Raw genomic sequence first — 24,913 nt, 5'->3', positions numbered from 1 at the left:
AGAAGCTACGGCTGCCTCTGGATCCCTGAAAATGTCCAAGGCCAGGTTGGACACTGGGGCTTGGAGAACCCCGGGATAGTGGAAGGTGTCCCCGCCCATGAGTTTTAAGGTCTCTTTCAAGACTTTAAGATCCATTTCCATGATCTTTTGCGGGTGCAGGGCGTGGTCCATGCTGGGAGCCTTTGGAAAACCTTTCCTGCAGGCTGAGGGTGATTCCCAGCCCCCTCCTGGATCCACACTGGGCTCCTGTCCTGGCTTCAAAGTCCCACGGGGTTCCTGTCCGATGGCATTCAAAACCCAGCACACCCTAGAGGGTCATTTGGGGTCAGTTGTCACCCCAAAACCCATCTGCAGCTGGAAATAGGTGCAAATCCAGAGTTTTTTAAAGTTTTATGGAAACAGATGTTCTCACTGAGCATCCCCAGACCTGGCTCAATGCATTGCTGCCTCATCCCTGCCAATCATCCCATCCCCACTAATGATGGAGAGAGATTCTATTCACCTCTGGTCCCTTCCTGGCTGCAGACAGGGATTTATTTGACAGGTCCCGAGCTCCTCTGGAGGGTTTCTGGTGGTTCCAGATGTGCTGGCTCTGGAGGGTTTTTTAATAGAATATCTCCCATCTCACCTCAAATCAGCTCAAGGGCTCCATTTCCCTCTCAGTGCCCTCCCAGATGGGATCTCTGGAGATCCTGCAGTCTGGACAGGGGCCAGAAGTGGGGTTTATTTAGGGAAGGACATGTGGCATCACGGGGAAATGACAAGCCCGGCAGAGGGAGCAGTGAGGCCGGGATCGGGTGGCTCCGGTCTCAGGAGCATGGGAGAGGCCAAGAAGTTTGGCAAAAGGGCATTTGGGGCCTCTCTTGCTCCTGGAGGCACCATGTGCCAGGCCAGGAGCTCAGTCTGGGAGCATGAAGGATGTTCATGGTGGTGGAACAGGCTGTGGGGTGTCGGGGGCAGCTGTGACCCAAAGGGGACAGAGCATCCCAGGACCTCTGGGACAGCTCATGCTGCCCCCATCTTGAGCTCTTCCTCACCTTCCTCCTCCATCTCCTCTCTGTGAGCTTCACCAGGCAGGGGAGAAGCAGAGATTGTCTGGGAGCTACTTCCAGGCATTCCATCATGGGCAGGATTTTCATCCTGCAGCACCCCCAGGTTTGTGGACCAAACCAACCCTCTGAAAGGCGAGACTGGATTTGAGAATGAGATTTTATTGGCAAAACCCTTCCTATCCCTGGAAAGTGAACACCAGGGAAGTCAGGTGAGTCCCATTCCTCAGTGCAAAGGACTGGGAGAGCTCTCCTGGCAAGGGAACATCTCCAGTTCAATCAACTGACATGGGAGAAAGGGAAGCATTTTGGGAACTGGAGAGGAACTGGGTCCTGAGGCCATGGGGGTCTCTGGTAGAGGTGTGGGGTTTTGCCGCTCTCTCTATCCTTCCCCTATTCCCATGGTGGCTCCTGGCTGTGCTCATGAATCTTCCCAGAAGGGAAATGGTTTTGTAAACCAAGGATGGGGGAAAATACCCACCAGTGAATCCCTTCATATCGAGGCCACTCATTTTCCTTCAGTGCAAACAAAAACCACCAGCTGTCCTTTGGCAAAGGATTTTTGTGTTTCCTTCCCAGTTTCAGGCATAGAACGGGGAGAATTTCCCTTCCCTTTGCCTGAAACTCTGCCCTGAAGCAGTGAGAGCTGTGGGGGGTGAGGTGCCAGCACAGGGTACAAGATCCATCAGCACTGAGCTGGCAGAGCCTCTCTCATGGTTGTTCTCACCACCCTCTGATGGTGTTAGACCAGAACCTCCAAAATCAGGGTGGGTTTGGGTCTTTCTGGGACCTCAGCCATGGAGCTCCTCCTCCAGCAGCACCACTGCCCTGGAATGCTGTCCTGGTCATGCTGTGAAGTCCTGGGTGACCAGGTTGAAGACATTACTCTCCATGGACCTTTGCCACTTGCCCCAGTTCCTCCTGATCTCAGCCTGGACCTGCACCAACACCACGGGCAGTGCTGGCACCCAGGGGCACCAGGCAGCACCCCATGGAGGGGACTGGGGGGGCAGGGGGTGGGGAAATTGTCCCTGTGCCCACATGAGGCTTTGGAGCACCCTCAGGGTGGCCCTGTGCCCACCATGGTGCCTGGGGTTGGGATGTGGACACACACTCACCTCCCCGTTGAGGAAACAGTAGAGCAGAGCCACCAGGAAGCCCTGGGGAGGACAGGAAGAGCAATTTTCACCCAAAGGAAGGGGCTGACCCCTCTGTGCTCATCTTCTCCCTGGCTTTCCCTCCTCCCACACCTCTGACCAGCCACAGGGCAGAGGAAATCTGCGCCAGGTTCTCCAGGCCCAACCCTGGTGCCTTGCCCCAGGTGTTTGGGGCACTCTCTTCCAAAAGAGGCTAAAGCCCCACATCCTAGGGGCTCCTGGCAGGGTTTGGGGTGGGCCCATGGAGACTTTCCCTGCCCATCTCACCTGGTAGGAGCCGAGCACCAGCTCGAAGTAGAGCCGGGCGTCCACGCCCACGTGCTTGGGGAAGAGTGCAAACACCACGTAGTGCACCCCAAAGAGAGGGATGAGGAGCAGTGTGGACTTGGTCAACCTCCTGTGGAGAGTGAGAGGGGTCTGGGTGCTCCTGCTGCCCACGAGACCTCCCCAAAATCTTGGTCTTAACCCCAAGTAGGTTCTTTGTGGAAGGCAGGTCTCGGAGGTTCCAAGATTGTCCTCTGTGCTCCTCCAAGGAGGATCCCTCTGCCCTGGGGCCCCAGACGCCAGGGTGGGCTCAGCCCTGTCCCTTACATGTACTGCTGCTTGTGGGTCTTGCTGAGGTCTGGGCACCGGATCTTCTGTGCCAACATCCTGGTGACGTTGAGGAAGATGAGGAAGTTCACCTGTCCCAGGAAGCCACTTCTCAGGCTCTGTACAGCCCCTGGCTGGGTCCCCAGGCTATGTGGGACCCCTGGCTCTGGGGTGGGACTCACAGGGAACACACTCACAAATATGGCCAGAAGGATGGGAGCCTTGATCACCCACCAGTACAGGCTGGAGTAGTCATCCCAGCACCTGTGGGACAGGAGAGGCACACTGGCAGGCTCTGGCACCCACTGGGACCTGTGTGTCCCCACTGTCCCCCTGCCGTTTCTTTGGCCAACCCCGTGACCTCTTAGCACCCCTCTTGCCACAGGACCCATCAGAACACAGAAATAGCATTTAAATAAAGTGCTTGCCCAGTCCTCCCCTCCTGAGCATCCCATGTCAAAGTTTCATTTCCCAGGACTTGGACTGGGACACGTGGCTGAGGTACCTGGAGAAGGCCAAGGGGCAGCTGCTCTTACCCATGGTTGTCGTACTGGAGCCTGGTGAGCACCCACACCCCGACTGTGACCATGGGGACACCTGCCAGGACAGGACACAGCCATGGATGGTCCCTCCAGAAGCTCCTGTGCCACCCCTTTGTCCCTTGTCCCCAGAAACACGTCTAAGCTCAGCTCTGGATATGGCAGGAAGGTGACAACCTTCCCACCTTCTCCAGGAGAAGGGAATGGTGCCCACTGATGTTGCTGTGTCTGTGTCACCTCCTGGCCACTCTCCTGCCCCTGTGCTCTGACATCACACCCAGGCACCTGGGATGAGTGTTCCCAGCCCCAGGTGGGTGTGGGAAGAAGGGAGGACCTGTGCAAACAAAAACAGGCCATGCTTCCCCAGCAGCTCTGGATCTGGCAGGAGCAGATGGGTGCCCATCAAGGCCATGCAGGAGATGCTGGGGTGGGGGGACATGCTGGGAGCAGCCCTGGGAACCTCTGGCCAGGACCTCTGGCCAGGTGGGTCTCAGATCAGGCCATTCCCAGGTGGTTCCTGCCCACAGATGTGCAGGGATGTCCGGGATGTCCCCAGGCTCACCCCAGCCGATGAGGATGTAGCCCCAGGTGTAGCTCCTGTCGCAGGTGAAGGTGAGCAGCAGCAGCGTCTGCAGGTACAGCCCCTCCACCAGCAGCCAGTAGAAGTTGGCCAGCACTGAGTACTGGAAGAAGGTGATGGCTGCTTTGCAGGTCACCTGCCAGGGGAGGAGGGGGACGGCTCAGAGTGCACCACACCCTGTCCTCTCCCTCCCCGTCCACCCTCTTGAGGACACCTGTGATGATCTTTCAGTGATCACCTCTCAGTGATGACCCAGGGACTAGGCCCCAGTCCTTCATGTCACCTGCACCAGGTTCTGCTCTGCCTGTGGCCCATGGGCAGGTGACCATGGGCTGGTTTTGTAGGACCTTTAAAAACCCTATGGTTGTGTCCATGGTGTTCTCAGTGTTGTATCTTCACTCAGGGGTTCCTGTTTTGATTGAAAACCTCAAATCCAAGCAGTACCTGGTGCTGGTGGGGCTGTGCTGAGCTCCAGCCCCACTGGGGACACCACTGGGGACACTCAGCCTGAGGCTAGCGGTAGCTTTGAGGACAGAATTTGTTCCTTGCACAGAGGGAAATGCAGAAGTGCTGAACCTCCTCAGGACCACCCATGACAGAATTTCCTCCATCTCACAGCATCTCTCTCTCCTCTTTGTAGTGACAAATCAACCCCAGGTCCTACCAACCCCTTCCCAATGAGCCTGTTGCCGTCCCTGCCCTGTTCCCAGGCTGTGATTTGGCATTTACCGTGGACATTGTGCAGTGGTCGATGGACTCGTCCGAGAAGAGGACACTGTCCTTGATGAACACGGCGGTGCCCCGCAGGATGAAGGACGTGAAGAAGTGGATGTGGATGGAATTCCTGGTGCAGTGCAGCTTCCTGCAGGAGGGAGAGATGGGCTGGGCCCGAACAGGGCAGAGAAGGTGCTTTGGTGTCCCCTTTCCTGTCTGGAGCCCAGCCCAGGGATCACTGCTGGTGATGGTCACAAAGTCATGGAGAAGCTTGCCTGCTCTAAAATCAGGAAGGGCAGGGTTGTGCTGTGCTTGGGGCTGCTCAGGGACAAGGGCACATCCCAGAAACCTCTGGAGAGCCCAAATCTGCAGCACAAGGAGGTCTGCAAAGCCAGAACTTGAGAGAGTCACCATGGAAGGACAACACTCCCATTCCTCTCCTGTCTTCCCAGTTTTCCTGTTGGCAGGGATGGGTCCTGGCTGCTCCAGGAGGGCACAGGCTGAGGGCAGCCATCCCTGCTGGGATTTATCCCATGTCCCTCCAGCCCAGGGAGCTGGAGCAGCTCCCAGCCCTACCTGGAGCATCTTCCAGGCCTACCTGAAGCAGGAGAAGATGCCGATGGCCACAAGCAGCGCTGCCATCGACGTGGAGTAGCCACAGGTGTAGAGCACCTTCATGGTGACAAAATGGCCTCTCTGGAAGGGACAGCACCCGCAGAGTGAGGGGACGTGGACTGGGAGTGCTGGTGTGGGACCAGCAGGGACAGCCTCACGCCAAGGAGGGGATAACCCCGGGAGCAACCCCATGGTTCTTTCCCGGTGGGCAGCGTGGGGAACGAGGACATGGGGACAGTTCCCCACAGCCCTGGGGGTCCCACGTGCCTTGGCCTCAGTGTCATTGCTGCTGCTGAGGGTGTCCAGCTGGCAGGCGCTGTGGTAGGGGGGGCTGGGGAGGCTCCAGCCCCACTTGGTGCAGTTCCTCTGGATCAGCCCTGTAGGACAAGGAGGGACATCAGGGGAGCCATGGGTGTCACTTCTGATGGCACCCCCAAAATGCCTGGCCTGGAACAGACCTGAGTGTCCTGGCTGTCCTATTCCTCCCAGATCTCACTGGTCCTTCTGGATCCCCTCACTGCCCCTTCCCTCCCAGATTCCATTGCTACCCCATACCTTCTGGATCCCATCACTCTCTCTGGATCCCATCTCCCCCTCGGGCCCTGTGCCTGGAGCTGCCAGGAGAACTGTGGGCAGGGTGTGAAAACAAGCACAGATCCCTCCCGTGGAAGTGAAATGGGAATTAAGGCTATACAAGTCCTCATTCATCTTGTGAGGGCCCCATTGAGCCTCTCCTGAGCTGTTCCTGCCCCAAAACAAACATTTCCCAACATTTTCCAAATCACTCCTGTCTGAGGAAGTGCTCAGAGACTGTGGAAGTGCTGGAATGCTCTGGGTGGGAACTCTTCTTCCCAGCCCTCCAACGGGGATGGAGACAGCTCGGGAGCATGGGAATGGTGTGTGGGAAAGGAGGAGACCGAGCAGCAAGGGCATTGTTCTGGTGTCCCCAGGATGGAGGATGAGGTCCCCAAGTGCTCCACCCACAGAGGGATGAAAGGATTTGGATCCTGCTGTGGCAGCTGCTGAATCTCCGCTTTCCCTGCCCCCTGCCTGGGCTGCAATTTACACTGACGACATTTGTTTTGGAGTGGCAGGAGCTGTGGGGTCAGGGCTGGGGTGGCACAGGGGTCCCTGGCAGCGTGGGTGGGTCCCATGGGATGAGCGATACCCGCTGGATTCAGACCTTTGGACTTCTTGAAGACGTTCAGGATGTCGGGACAGGCGACAGCTCGGGACTGGCCAAGGGGCAGGGCGGGCCAGCAGCTCACCCCGTCCCACTCCGTCGGGCAGCCTGGGGAGGGAGGGCACGGTGGTGACACCAGGAGGGGGTGACACCACAGCCCCCTCCAGGTGACACGGATCCACAGCCACCGCTGTCCCCCGATCCAGGGCTGGGCCGTCCTCCGCAGGAACCGGGAGTACCCTGGCTCTGGTCCTGGGAACATCCTCTCCCGGCGCCGCGATCCCCTTTTAAGACCTGGGAGTTCTGGGGCTGCATCAGACCTTCCTTCTGTGGGAATACCCTTGGTGTGGGTGGGATCTGCCCATGGCCCCTAAAATAATCCAGATTTCTGCTGGATTTTTGCACGTGGAGGCTCAGCTCGGGATGTGTCCCAAGGACAGGAGGAAGCCATGCAAGGCTTGATGCGAGTGATCAGCTTAAACAACTTTTGCTTCCCTATCCAGCACTGAATTCCTGTTTAAATCACTCTTCGGTTTTCTTGGGAATGAGCACAGCCAGGCAGACTCAGCGCCTGGAGGAATTTGTGATGCAGCAGCCCAGGATGGGACAAGGACATCCCATTCCAGGCCAGCTCCTGACCCAGCACAGCTCCATCATTAACCTTGCAGACCCACATTATTCACCTGGAGCCACGTCCATTCCCAGCCAGGGAATGTGGAATTGGACAAGTCTGATGAGTTTCCTCTGATTTCAGCCTAGGGGTGTCAGCCCAGCCAGGGAGGGATTTGCATCCACAATGCCAAAACAAGGCTTGACTTTTGCTCTGGAAAATCAGGGAAGTGAGCACAGAATTGGGATCATCACTGAGAACAGTCACTTCATTTCTTGGGGTCCTGGAAGTATGAAATCCTGGAATGGTTTGGGATGGAAGGGACCTTAAACCCCCTCCAGCACCTCCCCTACGCCATGGGCCGGGACACCTTCCATTATCCCAGGATGCTCCAAGCGCTGTCCAGCCTGGCCTTGGACACTGCCAGGGATCCAGGGGCAGCCACAGCTGCTCTGGGCACCCTGTGCCAGGGCCTCCCCACCCTCCCAGGGAACAATTCCTGCCCAATATCCCATCCAGCCCTGCCCTGGGCAGTGGGAAGCCATTCCCTGTGTCCTGTCCCTCCATCCCTTGTCTCCAGTCCCTCTCCAGCTCTCCTGGAGCCCCTTTGGGCCCTGGCAGGGGCTCTGAGCTCTCCCTGGAGCTTCTCCTCTCCAGGTGAACACCACCAGCTCTCCCAGCCTGGCTCCAAGGAAGCCTTTGGAGCATCTCCAGGGCCTCCTCTGAAATTTGGAGCCCTCATAGTCCAGAGGATGCCACGGTAAAGGTGCAAGGAATGGAAAAGCTCTGCCATGAGGAAAGGCTGAGAGAGCTGGGGGTGCTCACCTGGAGAAGAGAAGCTCCAGGGAGAGCTCAGAGCCCCTGCCAGGGCCTAAAGGGGCTCCAGGAAATCTCATTCCAGGGGATGGAGGGACAGGACAGAGGGAATGGATTCCCACTGCCAGAGGGCAGGGGTAGATGGGATATTGGGAAGAATAAGGAGATCCCAGAGTCCTCCCACTCTGTCCATGAGCCTGTCCTAGAGTCACACTCCCCATGCAGGCACAAGCAGGGAGAGGGATGAATGCAGCTCAGGTGGATGGGGGGCAGCAGGAACCGCGGGATTAATCCAGATTTTAATTATGCATTCCCGTTTTTTGGATATTTTCCTGCAGTGATAGTCCTTCCCCTTGGCTGGCAGAATTCAGGTTGCAAAATGGACCTTTTCCAATCAATTTGGCTTTTCCCTGCTAAGCTGAAGGATAAATGACATTTCTGCAGAATTACTTAAGCAATTATGCACCTTCATATGCATTTATTGCTTAATTTTTCCAGAGCTATGAGATGAAACCCCTGGAATGACGCATTCTTTATTCTCCAGAGGGCATTTTTTGCCCAGGATTTGGGCCATTCCACTTTTGGATGGAAACTGAGATGCAATTTTAAAAAGGATATCCAAAAGCAGCACTTGAAAATTGGTTTTTCAACCAAATAATTTGTTTAAAATCCCAGATACGGGAAAATTGAATTCTTTAAAAAAGGTTTGGCAGTAAAATTTACTGAATTAGGAAGAGGAGCAGATGTGAGATGGTGACACCACGGAGTGACCCCAGTGCCAGTGGCCACAGCCCTGGGATTGGTGCGGGGGGATCAAGGGGGCTCTGCCAGGGGCTTGGACTAATCCAGCCTTGCCATATTCCATGAGTTCCACCGTGTGGGGGTGAGAAGCTCCAGGGAGAGCTCAGAGCCCCTTCCAGGGCCCAAAGGGGCTCCAGAAGAGCTGGAGAGGGACTGGGGACAAGGGATGGAGGGACAGGACACAGGGAATGGCTTCCCACTGCCCAGGGCAGGGCTGGATGGGATATTGGGCAGGAATTGTTCCCTGGGAGGGTGGGGAGGCCCTGGCACAGGGTGCCCAGAGCAGCTGTGGCTGCCCCTGGATCCCTGGCAGTGTCCAAGGCCAGGTTGGACACTGGGGTTTGGAGCATCCTGGGATAGTGGGAGGTGTCCCTGCCCATGACAGGGGGGGCACTGAGTGGGCTTTAAGGTCCCTCCCAATCCCAGCCATTCCATGATTCTCTACATCCACCAGGACTGAGTTCTCACTGTTGTTTGTGTCCCTCAATACTCTCTATCCCATCCCAACAGCATTTTTGGGGCTCTCCAGAGATTCTCCTTGACCTTTGCCTGGGTGCTCTCCATTTCCCTGGAAATCTCTGCTTTTCCACATCCATGTGCACTCTGCAATCCCCTAACATGGGCCACCCTCCAAGGAGCCCTCAGGAATTCCTCCCCTGTTCCCAATGGAGCTGATCCCAGGCTCAGCCTCACCTTCCTGTCCAGGGAGTGCCAGGGTTTGGCTCTCACTGTGGATCCTCTCCAGACATTCCACTTCTCGCTCCTGGAAGTGGAGGACGACAGAGCAGTCGGGGTGAGTCCCTTGCACCTTGGGAGAGGGGGAAAGGGCAGGCAGGAGAATCACAGAATTGTGGAATTGGGATCATGGAATAGTGGAAATGGAAATCAGGGAATTGGGTTGGAAGGGACCCCAAAGCCCATCCCGTTCCTTCCTCTCCCAGTGAGATGTGGGCATAGCAAACCCCACATTCCCAGCTCTGGGGTTTGCCAGCAGAGGTGATGGAACACCAGGGAGAATGTCCAGATCCCAAAAATGTGAGAGATGTGGTGGCTCAGTGTGCAAGGATTGGATTGTCTGGGAACCCCTGCTTTGGGATTTGATTCCTCAGCTCTCAGCTGGAGAACTGGGAGACTGAGGCTGAACTGAGAGCAGGCCAGGAACTTTGCCTGTCCATTCCCATGTATCCCTGCCCATTCCCAAGAATCTGTGCCCATTCCCATGTATCCATGTCCACTCCCAAACATTCGTGTCCATCCCCAAGTATCTGTGCCTATTCCCCATAATCCATGCCCATTGCCCATTCAATCCATCCATGTCCATTCCCAGTATCCCTGCCCAATCCCAAGCATCCCTGCAGCATCTGGACTCAGGGCTGTCTGGGACAGGGATCTGGGGCCAAGATCTGGGATTGGGTTGCTGATTGTTTTAGGTGAAGGGCCAGAGATGTAAAAGCTGGGGAAACAGAGGGATGAGGGTGGATCTGTGAAATCCCCAACAGAGGGAAGTGTGGGACATTGGAGCATCCCTTGGGTGAGCCCTGCCCTGTCCTGGGTCCCTTCACCTCCCTCAGGAGATTTTTTTTTTCTTTTCCTGCTGAACAGAAGATTTCAAGGGAATTTCCAGCCTGGAAATGGCATTTTGGGGATGGCTCTGGGCACAGCACCAGGAAGGACCAGGAATTCTCCTCCTCCACCCTGCCAGTGATTAAGGACATGGATGGGACACAGGGGTTTTTCTCAGCCCTTTTTAGCAGCAGAGCTGCTGGGTTTGATTTGTTATTTCTGGCAGCAGGGCCAGGATGCTGGAGCAGTAACGGGGAATGTGCAGGGCTCCCTTCCGAGCTCCCTGCTGGGGAATTCCTGCTGTGCCTCAGTTTCCCCCCGGGAAGGGGCCTGATACCATCAGTTTCTAAAACTCTCCAAGCCTCCAGTGCTCCCACAGCCCAGCTTCCCTTCCCCTTTCCCCTTCCCCTTCCCTTTCCCCCTTCCCCCTTCCCATTTTCCCCAGGGCTGCCCGACCAGTCCAGGGCTGTTTCACTCACTTCAGCAGCACAACCACCCCACATGCCCCCCATTCCTGCAGGGATTTGGTGCCAGCCATTCCCACGGCTCTGTCCTGGGATGGGGATCACCATCCCAGTTGTCCTTGTCCCCTGCACCCCCAGCCATCCCAGTCCTCGTGCCTGTGGATGCTCCCCAGGAAGTTCAAGGCTCCTCCAAGGGGTGTGGGACGCTGGGTGTTGTGGGATGGAGGATCCGTTCCCAAAGGACCCTCCCCAGGACCTGAACCCATGGGACCTGACCCCATGGGGGGGCCCTGAGCTCTGCCCAGTCCTGTGGGGTCCCAGCACCACCCTTGTCACCACATTGTCCCCAGAGGCTGTGGCAAAGTACCCAAGGGGGCTTGCAGGTCATCTCCTGGGTCAGGAGCATTACATGTGGGGATGGGACGGGATGGGATGGGATGGGATGGGATGGGATGGGATGGGATGGGATGGGATGGGATGGGATGGGATGGGATGGGATGGGATGGCAGCCACCGTTCCCTGCGCCCGGGCCCTGGGGTGGCTGCCATGGGGGGACTGCCAGTGCCCCCACCCTGTCCCCGCATCGTCCCCAGGGTGACTCACCTGCAGCGTGGGGAGGAGCAGCAGGAGCAGCAGCGAGCAGGGCTGGGGTGGCTGCCAGGGACCCCCCATGGCAGCACCCAGGAGGGTCCCGGTTCTGTCCCCGATGGTTTGGGGACAGCCCAGCTCCTCCTTCACAAGCCGGGGGTCGGGGATGCCCCAGCACCTTCCTGCCCTCTCCCCTCTGCCCTTCCCGGCGCTGTCCTGCCCCGAGTTCCTCAGGACCCTTCCGTGCCGCGGGTGTCCCTGTCCCCGTGGCCGTGTCCCCGCGCTGTGGCTGTCCCCGGCGGCGCTGGGCTCCGTCTCTCCGCGAGCCTGGATGTCACCGCTCCGGGATCTGGGACCTGGAGGCTCCTCCCTCCGCTCCCCCTGCCCACGCTGGGGTTGGATGGAGCTGCTCGGGAGGGTCCCCCCGGCTGGCATTGCCCCCCCAGCACCCTCCGGCCACTCGGGGCCCCCCAGCCGGGTCCAGGGGGGGCTCAGCGGGGGCTCCGAGCCCTTCTCGGCTCCGGGATGGAAAACCGCTAGAGAAAGGCTGGGGAAAGTGGGGGCGCAGCCGGGCTGGGGTGCGGGGTGCCAGGGTCACATCTGTGCGCCCCGCGGGGACAGGGACGCTCCAGCCCGGCCTCAGTGCGGCTCTGCTGGTCCCAGGGTGACCACAGTGCTGTCCCTGACCCTGCCCCATCCTGCCTCTCCTCCCGGGGACACCCCCGAACCCCTCCCCGATATTCCGCCTTGCCCAGAAAGTTCCGGGATGGGCTCTGGGTGTGTGAGTCTCACCCCCTCTGCAAATTGACCCCATCTCTGCCCAGCCCTGGGCTTTGGGGTCGCGATTGTGGTGTGCCGGGTGTTGTCACCTCCGTGCCAGAGCAGAGCAGGGAAGGTTTTGAGGAACGCCAGGAACAACCTGGGATGGACACAGAGCAGGCAACACCTGGAGCTTCATTCCTGGATCCCCCCAGGCATGGGGCTGCACTTGGATTCAGACTGCCAAGCATCACCTGGGCTCCTCTTACAGAAAAAAAAAAAAAAAAAAAAAAAAAAAAAAAAAAAAAAAAGTCTATAAATATACAAGTATGTATAAAATCGATATATATGTGTATTGTGGATATGAAAAAATAAACGTATTTATAGAATTCTCCCTGCTGGAAAGCCCCAGCCCCCTCAGCAAGGGCAATTTTGACGCAAACGTCACCATTTTAATTATTTTAATAATGGGACCTTAAATTCTGGGGAGACCTTAAGGGTCCCATCCCCGATGTTGCAGGGGTCTCTGTGGGTCCCAGCCCCAGTTTTGGGGAGACTTCTGGGGGTTTCTGAGAGCCCCATCCCCGGTATTAGGGGAGATGTTTAGGGTCGCATGGCCAGTTTTGGGGGAGTCTCTGGGGGTCCCATCCCCAGTTTTGGGGGAGTCTCATTAAGGAGTTCTCTGTAAATGAGATCATCCTAAAGAACGTGGATGAAAGAACCGGGTCCGCAATAACTCCGAGCCCTCGTTTGCCGAAATGATGAGGCAAAGGCGGAGCCCGAGGTCCTGTTGACACCAAAGCTGCCGAGGCCGGGCCAGGCTCATTAACATCTGAAATGGAAACACTCAAATGAATCATTTAATTTTCCGGCAGCCCATAAGCACTTGGGAGGGAGCCTAAGGCCCGAATTAAACCGACCCTGCTGGAAGAAGCCCCTCGGCACCACCCCACGGGGGCTGCTTTGGGGAGGGGGGGGCGCTGGCCTCCCTGTGCCCCAGGTGTCCCCACAAGGCCCATTTGGGGCCGTCTCCGGGTGTCCCCACAAGGCCCATTTGGGGCCATCTCCGGGTGTCCCGGGTGTCCCCACAAGGCCCAATTGGGGCCGTCTCGTGGCAAACAGGCTGCGGGCTTTGTCCCCAGGTTGGGAGAGGGTCGGGCTGGTTGAGAAGCCAGAGGAAATCGGGAAAGCATCGCTGTGGGATGGGAACCCTCTACCCTTTCCCAGGAGGATGGAGAGCCCTGGGGGTCCTTCGGGTGATTCCCAGCCCACTCATTCCCGAGTTGCTCCTGATCTTCCTCCAGCGAGGAGCAGCTGGGACAGGCGGTGGTGGCCTGACCTCCTTCCCGGTGCGGGGTGACCTGCCCTGCCCTGCCGGCCTTGGGACACCGTTCCCTTTGGCAGGAGCGAGAGAGAAAGAAATAAGGGAAAACTCTCTGTATTGCAAACCCCGAACCCAAACCCTGCCCGCTCTGGGCTCCCACCAGGGGGTGCCATATGGGGCATCGGTGTGCGTTCATGTGGAAGTGACAGTGACAGTGGTGACAGGCGGGGGAGACAGGCCAGGCCAGGCCAGGGCAGGGCAGGCCAGGACAGGACGATTTGTCGCGGCACACGGCTCTGGTGTGGCAGCACGGCCCCAGTGGCGGGGAGCGGCGCTTGTGTCCCTGCCGAGGCCCCAGGGAATGTCCCCAGAGGCTGCCCCGCAGCCATGGGCGTTCCCCTTGATCCCGCCGGGAATTAGGGATGACTCAGTCTGTTCCAAAGCAAAGGAAGTCACTGACGGGACTCCTCCTGCAGGTGACAAATCCTCATTTAGGGAGGGCTGGGATCACCGATTGTGCTGCCTCCGTCCCACCAGGGATGTAGCCAGGTGAGGTTCCCGCCCCCACCAGTTGCCTCTTTGGGCTCCGTGGAAGGAAACAAGTCTGGGAAGGGAAATTCGGAGGAAGAAGAGCCCTCGATGGCTGGGTGACAGCTTGGGGACGATGAAGATCAAAGCATTGGCAGCGTGAGACCTCCTGGAAAGGGAAAGGGGATTTTTTGCAGTTTTTGTTCCAAATGATGAGCTTAAACCCATTCACAGTTCTGGACCCAGAGAGCATCCCCAGAGGTGTGTCCTGAGTGCCTGAATGTGACAGCCCAGGGGACAGCAGCTCTCACACTGCCACCCCACAGCCGTTCTTTGTCCCTGTGTGCAGTGACAGACTGGTTTGGGACTGGTTTTTGGAGCCCCTGGGAGGCAGCAGGGGCTGGGGGGATGTGTGACCTCAGCGGTGCTTTCTTCATCTTCCCCGAGTCTTGGGCAAGGCTGCTGATCCTGCCGGGCTTTCCTCACCTGGGGAATTTCTGCACTTGGTCTCCTGGGAAGGGAAGTGGCACAAGGGATGTGCTGTCACCTCCAGGACAGCTCAGGGCTCCATTCCTCACCTTCCTGGTGTTCTGGTGCTCCCGGTCTGACCTGTCACCATGCCCTGCCTGCCTCTGCTCTGTTATTTTGCCAGAGTTGGTTGATGCCCCACAGGAGAGGAGCTGGATCCCACTGATTCCATTCCAGGAGCTGGAGCAGCACCCACATGGCCCAAGGGGTGGCAGAGGGTCCCTGTCCCTGCTGTCCCCATTCCAAGGCCTTGGTCCTGAAAAGCAAAATTCCTGGTCCAAAGCTCCTGGGACTCACCCTGTGCCTGAGCAGGCATGGAGTGAGATCCCCTCCCTGGGCTGGGTGTAGGGGGAAGTTTTGGGGGGGTTGCAGAAGAAATCCCAGAATTGCTGTAAGAGAGAGGCTCCAGAGCTTCCAAAGGGGGCAAATCCTCTGCTGGGCATCCTCAGGGTGTCCTTGGAACTGGGTGGCTCTTCCAGGGGACAGCGGGATCCACCCCCATCAGAGCTGGAGAACCCTCTGATCCCTCCTGGGTTTTCTCTGATCCCTCCTGGGTTTTCTCTGATCCCTCCTGGGTTTTCTCTGATCCCTCCTGGGTTTTCTCTGATCCCTCCTGGGTTTTCTCTGATCCCTCCTGGGTTTTCCCAGGGGATGTTTTATGTGTCCCCACCAAACAGTCCAAGGTGAGAGCACAAACCTGTCCAGGGCTATCACCTCTCCCAGTGTGGGTGAGTCACATGAGGGGTCAGCAGAGGTGGCACCTCTAGCTGGGACATCATTCCTCCCTAGGGAAGGTGACCTGGGCAGTGTCCTGAGGACAGCACAGATACAGCTGCATTGTCCCCATCCCACCTCCCTCAACACTGGCACTTCCCTGTGCCCAGGCTCTGCTTTCCGGGCCAGTTCCTGTCCTGTCACTCAGGTCCCTCTGGGCATGGATCCTCCTGCTCATCCTCCTGCTCCTCCAAAGGGCCTGGAGTGCTCCTGCCCTGGGACTGTCCCCACCCTGACCTGCAGCCCTAATTCCGTGGCCCTGAGCTTTGAAGAGGTTTAGAGTTTGGGATGTTCTGGGGGAATTGAAAAGGGACAGGGGACAGGCTGGAGCCAGGCACAGCCCAGAGCTGAGCCCAGCTTGAGCCCTGTCCTGCTGCCCAACACAGTTGGGACCAGTCTTGCTTGTGCTTGCTTTGGCTCAAGAAAACTTGAGCCAAATTCCCTTCCCTCCTTCTCCTTCTCCTTCTCCTTCTCCTTCTCCTTCTCCTTCTCCTTCTCCTTCTCCTTCTCCTTCTCCTTCTCCTTCTCCTTCTCCTTCTCCTTCTCCTTCTCCTCTTTCTCTCCTCCCCTCTCTCAATAATGACCCCCCCAGAGGGGCTCAGGCTGCCATGGGGGGGCTGAGGACATTCCAAGCAGGTCCCTGTCACCCGACATGTCCCACCCCCGGCACGAGGCTCCCTTAGACTCCTCACCCCCATCCCGGTGCTTGAATCTCTCCTCAGGGGAGATAAAATCGGGATCAGCCCAGCCGGGCTCTGCCAAAACGGGCAGGAAGCAGCACAGTAATTAAATGGGCAAATAATGGGAATTTAGGATTATAACAAAAGGCAGAAAAGCAATCCAGAGGGGGTCAGAAAAATCAGGAACACAGAGAAAAGTCCAATCAAGCAGAAAATAGCCCGGACTGGAGCCAAGGGCTGGGGGCTGAGGCTGCTGGGCTCTGAGCCCGGGGGGAGGATTTTGGGGGAGTCTCCGGTGCCCTTCTGGGGCAGAATGAGAGTTTTGGGAGAGATCTGTTCCCGAGCAGAGCTGGCCGTGGGCTGCAGCCCTGGGAAAAGCTCCCAGATGTGCACTGGGGCACGGCAGGTCTGGGATGTGATATCCATGGAAATCTCCTACAGGAGCGACCTGGGAAGGGCGGGGGAGGGGGGGGACGGGCCTGAGGCTGGGGGCGTGGGGTCGGTTGGGGTCTCTGGGGGGACAGAGTGGATTTTGCTGGAATTCAATGTTTTGTGCAGATTCCCCATTCCCAGGATTTCCTGGAATGAGCCGGGGACTCGCTGAGCTCCCTGCCAGGAGCACAAATCCCCTCGGGAATATCCTGGGACGGAGTCGTACCAGGGGTCTCTGGGGCTCCCATCCCAAATACTGGGGAGATTTTTGTGGGGGGCTTCTGTGGTTCCCACTCCCAATTTTGGGAAGACTTTTGGGGGTCTCTGGGGTTCTTACCCAAATTTCAGGGAATGTAGGAATTTTTTCCGTGGATGGCAGGGACAAGGAACTCTGCACACCTGAGATGTTCTAAAAACATGTGGCTTTATTATTACAAGGGTCGTGGGTAAAGCGGGCCTGCTTCCAGCCACCAGCCTCGGCTGGAGCAAAGCTTTAAAGAGAGAATGGGGAGAGAGAGATAGAAGAGAAGAGAGCTAAGGGGTAAAAGCGGGGCAGGAGCAGGGGAAAAACGTGGGGAGAAAGCAGGAGAAAGGGAGATGAGAGAGAGGAGAGGAGATGGGCCAAAAGAGGTAAGGGAAGAAGGTGAGAGGGCCAGAGGAGAGAGGTAAGGGCAAAAGGTAGGAGAGCCAGGACAAGACAAGAGAGGGGAGAAAAGGGGAGAAGAGCAGAGAAGAGAGGAGAAGAGTGGACAAGAGCGAGGAAGAGAGGACAAGAGAGCGATCCTCCTGTTACAATACAATATATCCTTTTTTCTGTTGAATATTCTCATTCACATTGACCAACCTACGTGAGATACAAAACCTACAAACTTTGCATGCAGCCTGTAAGAACGACTGCATTACCATGTCATTTTACACTCTATAGACTTCTTTCTTATGCTCTTGTTCCCGGATGTCTTTGCCAAGGTGGAAAGGCAACATTCTTGTCCTTTTGTCAGCTAATCACCGTCTTCCTGCCTGCCATGCGCACATCTCGAAACTGGCTTTCATTCCTATTTCACTCAGGTTTTACATCTACAGTATTTCTTGCCATGCAGTCATATTCATAAGTCCTTCCTGTCCCGTCTTTCCCAACAAGGGAAGACGTTTGGTTCCCATCCCCAGTTTTGGGGAGATTTTGGGGTGGTTCTGTGGTTTCCATCGGCAGTTTTGGGCGGGGGAGGGTGGGGGGGGTGGGGGGGTCTGAGGGTCTCAGCCCAAGTTTTGGGGAGGTTTCAGCTGCTATTCCCAGGTTTCCTTGGGGAATGCAGTGGTTGGCCACTGCATCCCTGGGGACATGGTGCAGGGAGCTGGGAGACAGCCCAATGGGACCTGGCAGGGTGACACGGACATTCCAGGGACCCCAGGTGGCACCGAGGCTGTGACATCCTGGGGAGCAGCCCGGGGGTGGCACTGGGGCTGAGTGATATTCCAGGGACCATCCCCAGTTTTGGGGAGACTTTGGAGGGTCCCAAGCCATATTTTGGGGGGATCTCTGGGGGTCCCATCCCAAACATGGAGGCATTTTAGGGGTCCCATCCCAATTTTGAGGAGACTTTTGGTAGTTTCTAGGAGTCCCATCCTCCAGTATTAGGGGAGATGTTCAAGGATCCCATCCTCAATTTTACAGGGGTCTCTGGGGGTCCCATCCCCAGTTTTGGGGAGACTTTGAGGAGGTTTCTGTGGTTCCCAACCCCAATTCTAGTTGAGAATTTTGGAAGTCTCTGGGGTTGCCACTCAAATTTTAGGGGAGGTTCTGGGGGTCTCATCCCCAGTTTTGGGGAGAAATCATTAATCCAATGTCCATCCCATTCTCTAGTGAGGCTCAGATCCCATTAATTGCTCCTTTCACTCCCCTCACCACGAGACACGAGGGTCGGGGACACGGCCCAGCCCCGTGGGGACACACGGACACCTCAACCCGGTATCCCCGGGACCTTTCCTGGGGATTTCCTGCGGGGAAAACCAGCCCGGGGACATTCCTGGCGCGGCCGAGCCTCCCTCGGGGCAGGGTTTGTTTCTCCCGGGAGCCCTGGAGACGATCCCGGCTCCTGCCGCAGCTCCGCTGCCCTCGCACCCGAGCCATGGAGGGCGGAGCAGCCGGGGACCCCCGCGGGCTCTGGGGGGACCCCCTGACAGGGACCTTCCTTATCCCACGCAGGGTGAGCCCCGGAGCGCCTCTGTCTCTGGATTTATGGGATAAGGGTGGAGAGGGGTTTGGGTTTGGGTGGGCACTGGGTGCACTGGGTGCCCTGCAGACCCCGAAAGACCATCCCTGCACAGGGACCTGTCCCCAGAGGTGGGGATTCTCCAGGTCTGGAAGTCAGCCTGGATGGGAGGGCGGGATTCTTGGGAAGACCAGGGGAGAGCAACCATTCCCTTCTCCAGAGCTCCCGTCCCGCTTCCTCCGGGCCACCTGCTCCTCCTGCCACCAGCCCCGCCCCCTCTCTCTTGCCACCAGCCCCAGCCCCGTCCCCTCTCCTCCCCGCCACCACCACTGTCCCACCTCCCGCCTGCCACCTGCCGTGTCCCCTCTGTCCCTTCCGCCCCGCTGGACGCTGAATTAACCGGGAATGTGCAATCCCGGGGTTTCCTTCCCCTCCTGGCTTCCAGCTCCGCGCCGTGGGATCTCCCCCCGGAACCCTTCCCGTGCCGCAGCCGCCGGTGCTGATCCTGCAGCAGCTGCCCGGGCTCGGGGCCGCCCCCGCGGGACCCCCGCCCGTCCGAGGAGGTGCGTGCGGGCAGAGCTTGGGGCTGGTGGTGTGGGGTGGGTTTTTTTTTTTTTTTTTTTTTTTTGTTTTTTTTTTTTTTTTTTTTTTTTTTTTTTTTTTTCCCTTGAAATTCATCTGGTTTTGTTCCCCAAAACCCCATTTCCTGCAGGTATTCCCAGGGAAAGCCAGGGTGCCACGGGCTCCTTGGAATTGTGAGGTGGGATTGGAAGCCTGGGCTGTGCCACTGTCCAGAGGGGCTTCACCCAACCTCGTGCCCCAAGGCTGCAGCAAATCTGGGATGGGGGGGCTGGCAGCAGGGCCAGGGGGCTGTGATCACTGGAGACAGCAGGGACAGGGACTGTGGTCACTGGGGCAGCAGGGACAGGAGGCTGTCATCACTGGGGACATGCCATGGGCAAACCTTGTGCTGTCGGGAGGGGGAAGGTGGAGCTGTCCTTAAAAATCTGGGGAGGAAAAAGGATGCTGAAAATCAGCTGGGCCCCCTGGGATGGGTGGGATCCATTCAGAGCCACCAGCACTCTGTGTCCCACCCTTGGGTCTGTTCCTTGCTCCTGGGGTGCTCCCAGCTCCTGGACCCAGCTCAGCAGAGTCCCATGATGTGCTGGGATGTCCTGGCTGGAGGGACAGCCATCTCCTGGTGTCCTGGGAGCCCAGCCTGGCAGCTCTGGAGCCTTTGGGGATCTGGCACATGGAGTATGGGGTGGTCCAAACCCTTTTTTACTCCAGGTCATGGAACCAGAGAATCCCACAATGACTTGGACTTTGGAAGGGACCATAAGGATCACCCAGTGCCACCCCTGCCATGAGCAGGGACACTTTCCATTGTCCCAGAGTGCTCCAAGCCCCATCCAACCCGGCCTTGGCCATTGCCAGGGATCCAGGGGCAACCACAGCTGCTCTGGTGGATGAAGCCAGCAGGATCCCAGAGGAATCCAGCAGGTTTATGTGAATTTTCCTGGGGAATTTCACACCTGCAGAAAATGGGGATTTTTTTGGGGGGATGCAGAGCCAGATTTGGGGCTTCCTCTGTATGGATTGGGTTCAGCAGCCACCCTCAGTGTGGTCATCCAGCCAAGGGGACAGGGACACCTCGCCCAGCTCTTCATGTGGAGACAGGCAGGGGCTGAGGAGGCACTGAGCACCCCCACCCTGCTCCTCACCTGGATCCAGCTCCAGGAGTGGGCATTGAGGTCCTGGGATCACCCCTATGGTGCAGCCCCAGCTCCTGCCCGTTTGGGGTGCTCTGAGCCCTGTGCACAGAGCAGAGCTGACCCTGGCATGCTCTGGGCCACCCAAGGGCGCTGCCTCTGCCCTTGTGCTAGGGCAGGTGCCTCCCAAGTCCCTGAGCACTTCAGGTTGGAGAAATTCCCCCCAGAATGGGTGGAAAGTCTGGTGCCCCCAGCCCCAGTGATCACCCCTTGTGAGCCAGCCCAGCTGTTCAGTCATGTTTGCAAGGAAGAAAAGGCTCAAATATGGCAATTTTCAAGCTTTATCCCACCAAAATAATTTTTAAACACCACATGGGTCTTCCAAACCAGGATGGGGGAAGTCTGGCTTTGCTCCCACTGCTTGGGAACAGGGAGGAACCTTGGGGCTGCCCCATGCCCTCCATCTGCTCCCTCTCTGATGCACAATCTCCAATTCTCTGGCAGATTTGATGGAGTTGATGCTGATCCAAGCCTCCCAAATGCACCAGCTGCTGATGCATGGCCTGGCTGTGGCAGCTCTAATGCCCCTCAGTGTAGGGCCAGCCCCCACCCAGGTGAGGCTCAGGGGGTCTGGGTGGGCAAAGGGACCAAAGAGGGGACAGAGGGACCTTCCCAGGGCTTCTCAGGAGAATGGGATCACCTCATCCTGCTTTGGGACCCTCTGGGTGGAGCACCTGGGTGGTCCCAGCCCAGCTCAGAGCAGCCTTTGGGGTTTTGGAGCCCTCTGTGGTGGTTTGAACCCCAGCTCTGACACTTCTGAGCCCATCCAAGCCCTCGGGCAGAGCTTTAGCCCAGCTGGGAAGTGCCAGGACCCTCTGGAAGCACGGCCCAGTCAGGCAGGAAGGCTCTCCAGGGGCTGCCATTGAAAAAATCCATCTCCAACCAAAACCATGTGGAACATTTCATCTCCCTGCGGGGAACAGTGCTGCTTTTGGGGCAGGGCTGGGCTGTGGCAGCTGCTGAGCTCGCTGCCAGCTGGCACCTCCTGGTCCTCACCAGTGCCACCAGTGCAGGGCTGGCCGGGACTGCACCCTGCCTGCTCAGAGGGGTCTCAGACAGATCAGAGAGGCTCTTCACGCGGGCTTTTGTTCCCATCTGTGGGGCTGCCACCCCGCTGTGCCCCAGCAGCCACTTTCTAAAGCCCCAGCAGGGCTCTGTGTGGGGCCGAGCCCACAGCGGGAGCAGCCGGGGGCGATCCCCCGGAGCCCGGGGCAGCTCTGCCTCTGTCCCTCCCCGCAGGGGCTGGCAGGGCCTCCGCAGGGCGAGGAGGAAGAGGAGGCCGTGGTTTTCCACCATCACTACATCCCCTGGCCCGCTCCTGGCCCCGGTCCCGTGCGGTTCCTGCGCTCCTCACCCGGGGACCAGGGGTGAGTGCCGGGGACGGGCTCGGTGTCACCGCGGTGTGACAGCATCTCCGGCTGCAGCCGGGACTCGAGGGATACCCTCAATCCATCACTGAGCCCTCCTGGCCCCTCTCCAGCAGAGCCGTGCCCCCCCCGCCGCCCCCCAGTGCCACTGGGACAGTGGGACCGGGTGTCCCACCAGCAGCGGGTAAGAACACCCTGGGGGACATTGTCCCCACCGCCTCATCATCCCAGGCTGAACTTCCCTGCTCCCTGTCTCCATCCCATTCCATCCCATCCCAGGAATCCCTGTCACTGCCCCTTGTCCCCACAGAGTACTACAGCATGGAGGAGCAGGGGCTGTGAGCTTTGCCTCCTGAAGATCCCGAAGATCCCGGACGGCTGCTCCACGATTCCCATGGTTTTGGGGTGACAGGACAGGGATGTCCCAGCGCTGTCCCCAGCCCCGGGGACACCCTGATCCCAGCTGGGCACTGTGCCCCTGCCAAGCCACAAGGCCGGGGTGGCCAAGGCTGGGCTGTGTCCCCGTGGGTGGGGACAGGGGGATGTCCCCAGGCCAGGTGGTTCCAGCCTTCATCAGTCCCTCCAGCTCTCAGTGCAGCATTGCCTGTAATTAATTTGCTTTGTTAAAGAGAGCGCCCTGCTGTCGCTAATTGAGCATCTGTAATTACATGGGCTGGTGGCTCCGTGCCTGAGTGCAGGGGCTCCCTCGGGGCTGGGGGGGGTGGGTCAGGGCCTCCTGCACCCCGTGTGGGGGGTCTCTCAGTGCTTGGGGGGTGCTGAGAGGGTCTGTCAGAACTGGGGGGTGCTGGGGTGGTCGGGGGGGCTCTGTTGGTGCCTGAGGGTGCTGGGTGTGTGAGGGGTGCTGGGGGGATCTGTCAGTGCTTGGGGGGTGCTGAGAGGGTCTGTCACAACCTGGGGGGTGCTGGGGTGGTCAGGGGGGCCTGGGGGGGGGGGGGGGGAGGTGGTCGGGGCAGCTCTGTTGGTGCCTGGGGTGTGAGGGGTGCTTGGGGGGGTCTGTCAGTGCTTGGGGAGTGCTGAGAGGAGTCCTGGGGGTTCTGTCAGAGCCTGTGGGGGTGAGGGGGTGCTGGGGCTGGTTCTGGAAGCTCCAGACTGGGATCTCCTGAGCACAGGTAGAGCTGGCTCTTAGTGGGGATGTGGTTGGGAGAGCAACCCGAAAGAGGGAAATCAGGGAGTTTCCCAGGATTCAGAGACCCCTCTGCTCCCCAGGAAGCATAAGGAAGTGGGGAGTGAAGGCCTTTGGGTTCTGGGAGCTGTCCCCTGCCTGTGCCACCACCCCAGCCTCACAGAGGGGTGCCAGCCCTGCTGTGCCCTAGGGGCTTCCAGGCTTTTCCCTGGAGCAGAATTCCTGGCAGGAGACCTCAGGGCCAGTGGTCTGGAGCTCTGAGGATGCAGAAAGGCACCTTAAACCCCCTCCTTGGACTGCCCTGCCTCTCATCTGCCCAGTGGAAGGCAGGATTTATTTTCCCTGTGCTCTGGAATGGGCAGATCTTCCCCAGCCTGGCTCCTGGAGAAACTCCCTAATGTGGAGCAAGAGGATCATGTTGGATTCTAGTAGGAAGGTCCAGCTTCTCCAGCTGGGAAGGACTGAAGGAGGCATCCAGAAGCAAAGCTGGGATTATGGGAGACCAGGCTGGTGCCCAAAGGTTCCCACTTGGACACAGAAGGGGAAGGAGGTGAGGAGTCACCTGAAGTGGGCTGGACAGGAAGGGTGGGCTCAAGATGTGACCCAATCTTTGCTTTAATATGAGAATAATGAGAGGAATGGGAGGGTGAAGCAATGGGCATTGCAACACCCCTGGTGGATGTAACCCCAGGGTTACTGGTCAAACTGGGGCACCCTCCTGCATGGCCAGAGCCTGGGGACATCTCTGTCACCTCCAGGGAACAGGGGAAGGCGTGGGTGGAAGAGCAGCTCTGGGCACAACGGGGGCAGCTGTGCAGAGATGTTGGGCTGAGTAAGGGCAGGTCCTGCCAGCTGAGGGGCAGCAGGGCTGGGATGGTCCCAGTGGATGTGACACCTTCCCAGGAGTGGTCTGAGGGGACTGGGAGATGCCAGAGACCCTACTGGAGTTGTTATGGAGAGGCATGAGGGGATCTCACGGCTCACAGCTCCTGACCTGGGGTCAGGTGTGACCTGATGGCTCTGGGCAGCAGCACAGGGCTGTCCCTCCTTTCTCCTGGATCCCTGGCAGTGTCCCGGGCCAGGGTGGATTGGGATTGAAGCCACCTGGGATAGTGGAAGTTGTCCCTGCCCATGGTAGCGGGTGGCACTGGATGGGCTTTGAGGTCCTTCCCACCCAAACCATCCTGGAATTCTGTGATTCCCTGATTTGGGCCATGGACCAGCAGGGCTGGGAGATGCCACTGGGGGCTGACACTGGCCCAGTGTCCCTGTTGTGACAAGGACTTGGTTCCAGGAATTTCCAGGGGGCTGGTCTGGATCCTCTGTGCCCAGTGCAAGGCACCAGAGCAGGAGAGGTTAATTACAGCCTGTGCTAATTGCAGCCATGAAAACACCTAATGTAACGTATTCCCTGGCTGCCAACTGGGCCAAGGGCTGACACCTCCTGCAGCCTGGGCTGGCAGCAGCAGGTGACAGAGCTCAGCCCCCCAGGCACTGTGGGGACCTTGTGGACAGATGGTGGGCCTTGGGAGGGGAAGGGCAGAGAGCCTCCTGCTGCCCAAATTGAGCAGGGATGGGGAGCACTGGTGCCACATTCCTGCTGTCATTCCAGGTGGGAGATGTCTTCCAATAATCTGATGCTCTGCAGGGTGAGGTTTGGGTGCCAGCAGATGACTGTGACCAGCCTGGCTGGGGTGATGGCCACAGACCAGGAGCAGTTCCTGCTGTCCCCACCAGCTGAGACTCCCTTTCCCAAGGCTGGCATCCCCATGGCCAGTGGTCAGGAGAGATTCCTGGGACAGGGACACCGTTGTGAGCAGCAGATCTGATCTTATCAATTTGGAATCATGCAATGGCTTCTAACAGCCCAGGAGGGCCCTGTCAGTGGTGACATCTCAGGTGACTCAGGGTCCCAGTGTGACTCATGGCCACTCTCCACCCTTGGAGGGGTGTCCTGCTTCCACCTGAGCCACTCCATCCCCGGGGATGAGATGCATCCCGAGCCTTCCCCTGGGCCAGCCCAGCCACCCACGCAGAATGCTCCTGATTCACCCGGCACACTCCCGGCAGCTGCGGCCACTTGCCCGCTCCCCTCCCGGCCGTGGGCTGAGCTTCGGGGTGGCACCAT

General features: G+C 58.3%; 2 protein-coding genes across 2 annotated transcripts; one reads left to right on the top strand and one right to left on the bottom strand.

Moving 5' to 3' along the window:
* Window positions 1-1,894: 1,894 nt before the first annotated feature.
* Window positions 1,895-11,354, bottom strand: LOC310918794 (vasoactive intestinal polypeptide receptor 1-like; the record flags this gene model as incomplete). Its single annotated transcript, XM_083877770.1, has 13 exons — window positions 1,895-1,987; window positions 2,168-2,209; window positions 2,474-2,603; window positions 2,798-2,889; window positions 2,995-3,061; window positions 3,334-3,394; window positions 3,899-4,052; window positions 4,646-4,778; window positions 5,229-5,326; window positions 5,513-5,622; window positions 6,429-6,536; window positions 9,349-9,463; window positions 11,286-11,354. The coding sequence occupies 13 exons, from the start codon at window positions 11,352-11,354 to the stop codon at window positions 1,895-1,897; spliced, it is 1,272 nt and encodes a 423-aa protein (XP_083733896.1).
* A 7,064-nt stretch (window positions 11,355-18,418) lies between these two features.
* Window positions 18,419-22,008, top strand: PRR29 (proline rich 29; the record flags this gene model as incomplete). Its single annotated transcript, XM_083877768.1, has 6 exons — window positions 18,419-18,496; window positions 18,948-19,065; window positions 20,719-20,828; window positions 21,514-21,641; window positions 21,755-21,825; window positions 21,952-22,008. 6 exons carry the CDS (start codon window positions 18,419-18,421, stop codon window positions 21,981-21,983), a joined length of 537 nt encoding a protein of 178 aa, XP_083733894.1. The 3' UTR covers window positions 21,984-22,008.
* Window positions 22,009-24,913: the final 2,905 nt, after the last annotated feature.

This window comes from Zosterops lateralis (assembly GCF_965231275.1).
Source record: "Zosterops lateralis genome assembly, chromosome: 24".
NCBI lineage: Eukaryota > Metazoa > Chordata > Aves > Passeriformes > Zosteropidae > Zosterops > Zosterops lateralis.
This window is presented reverse-complemented; position numbering and strand designations above follow the sequence as displayed.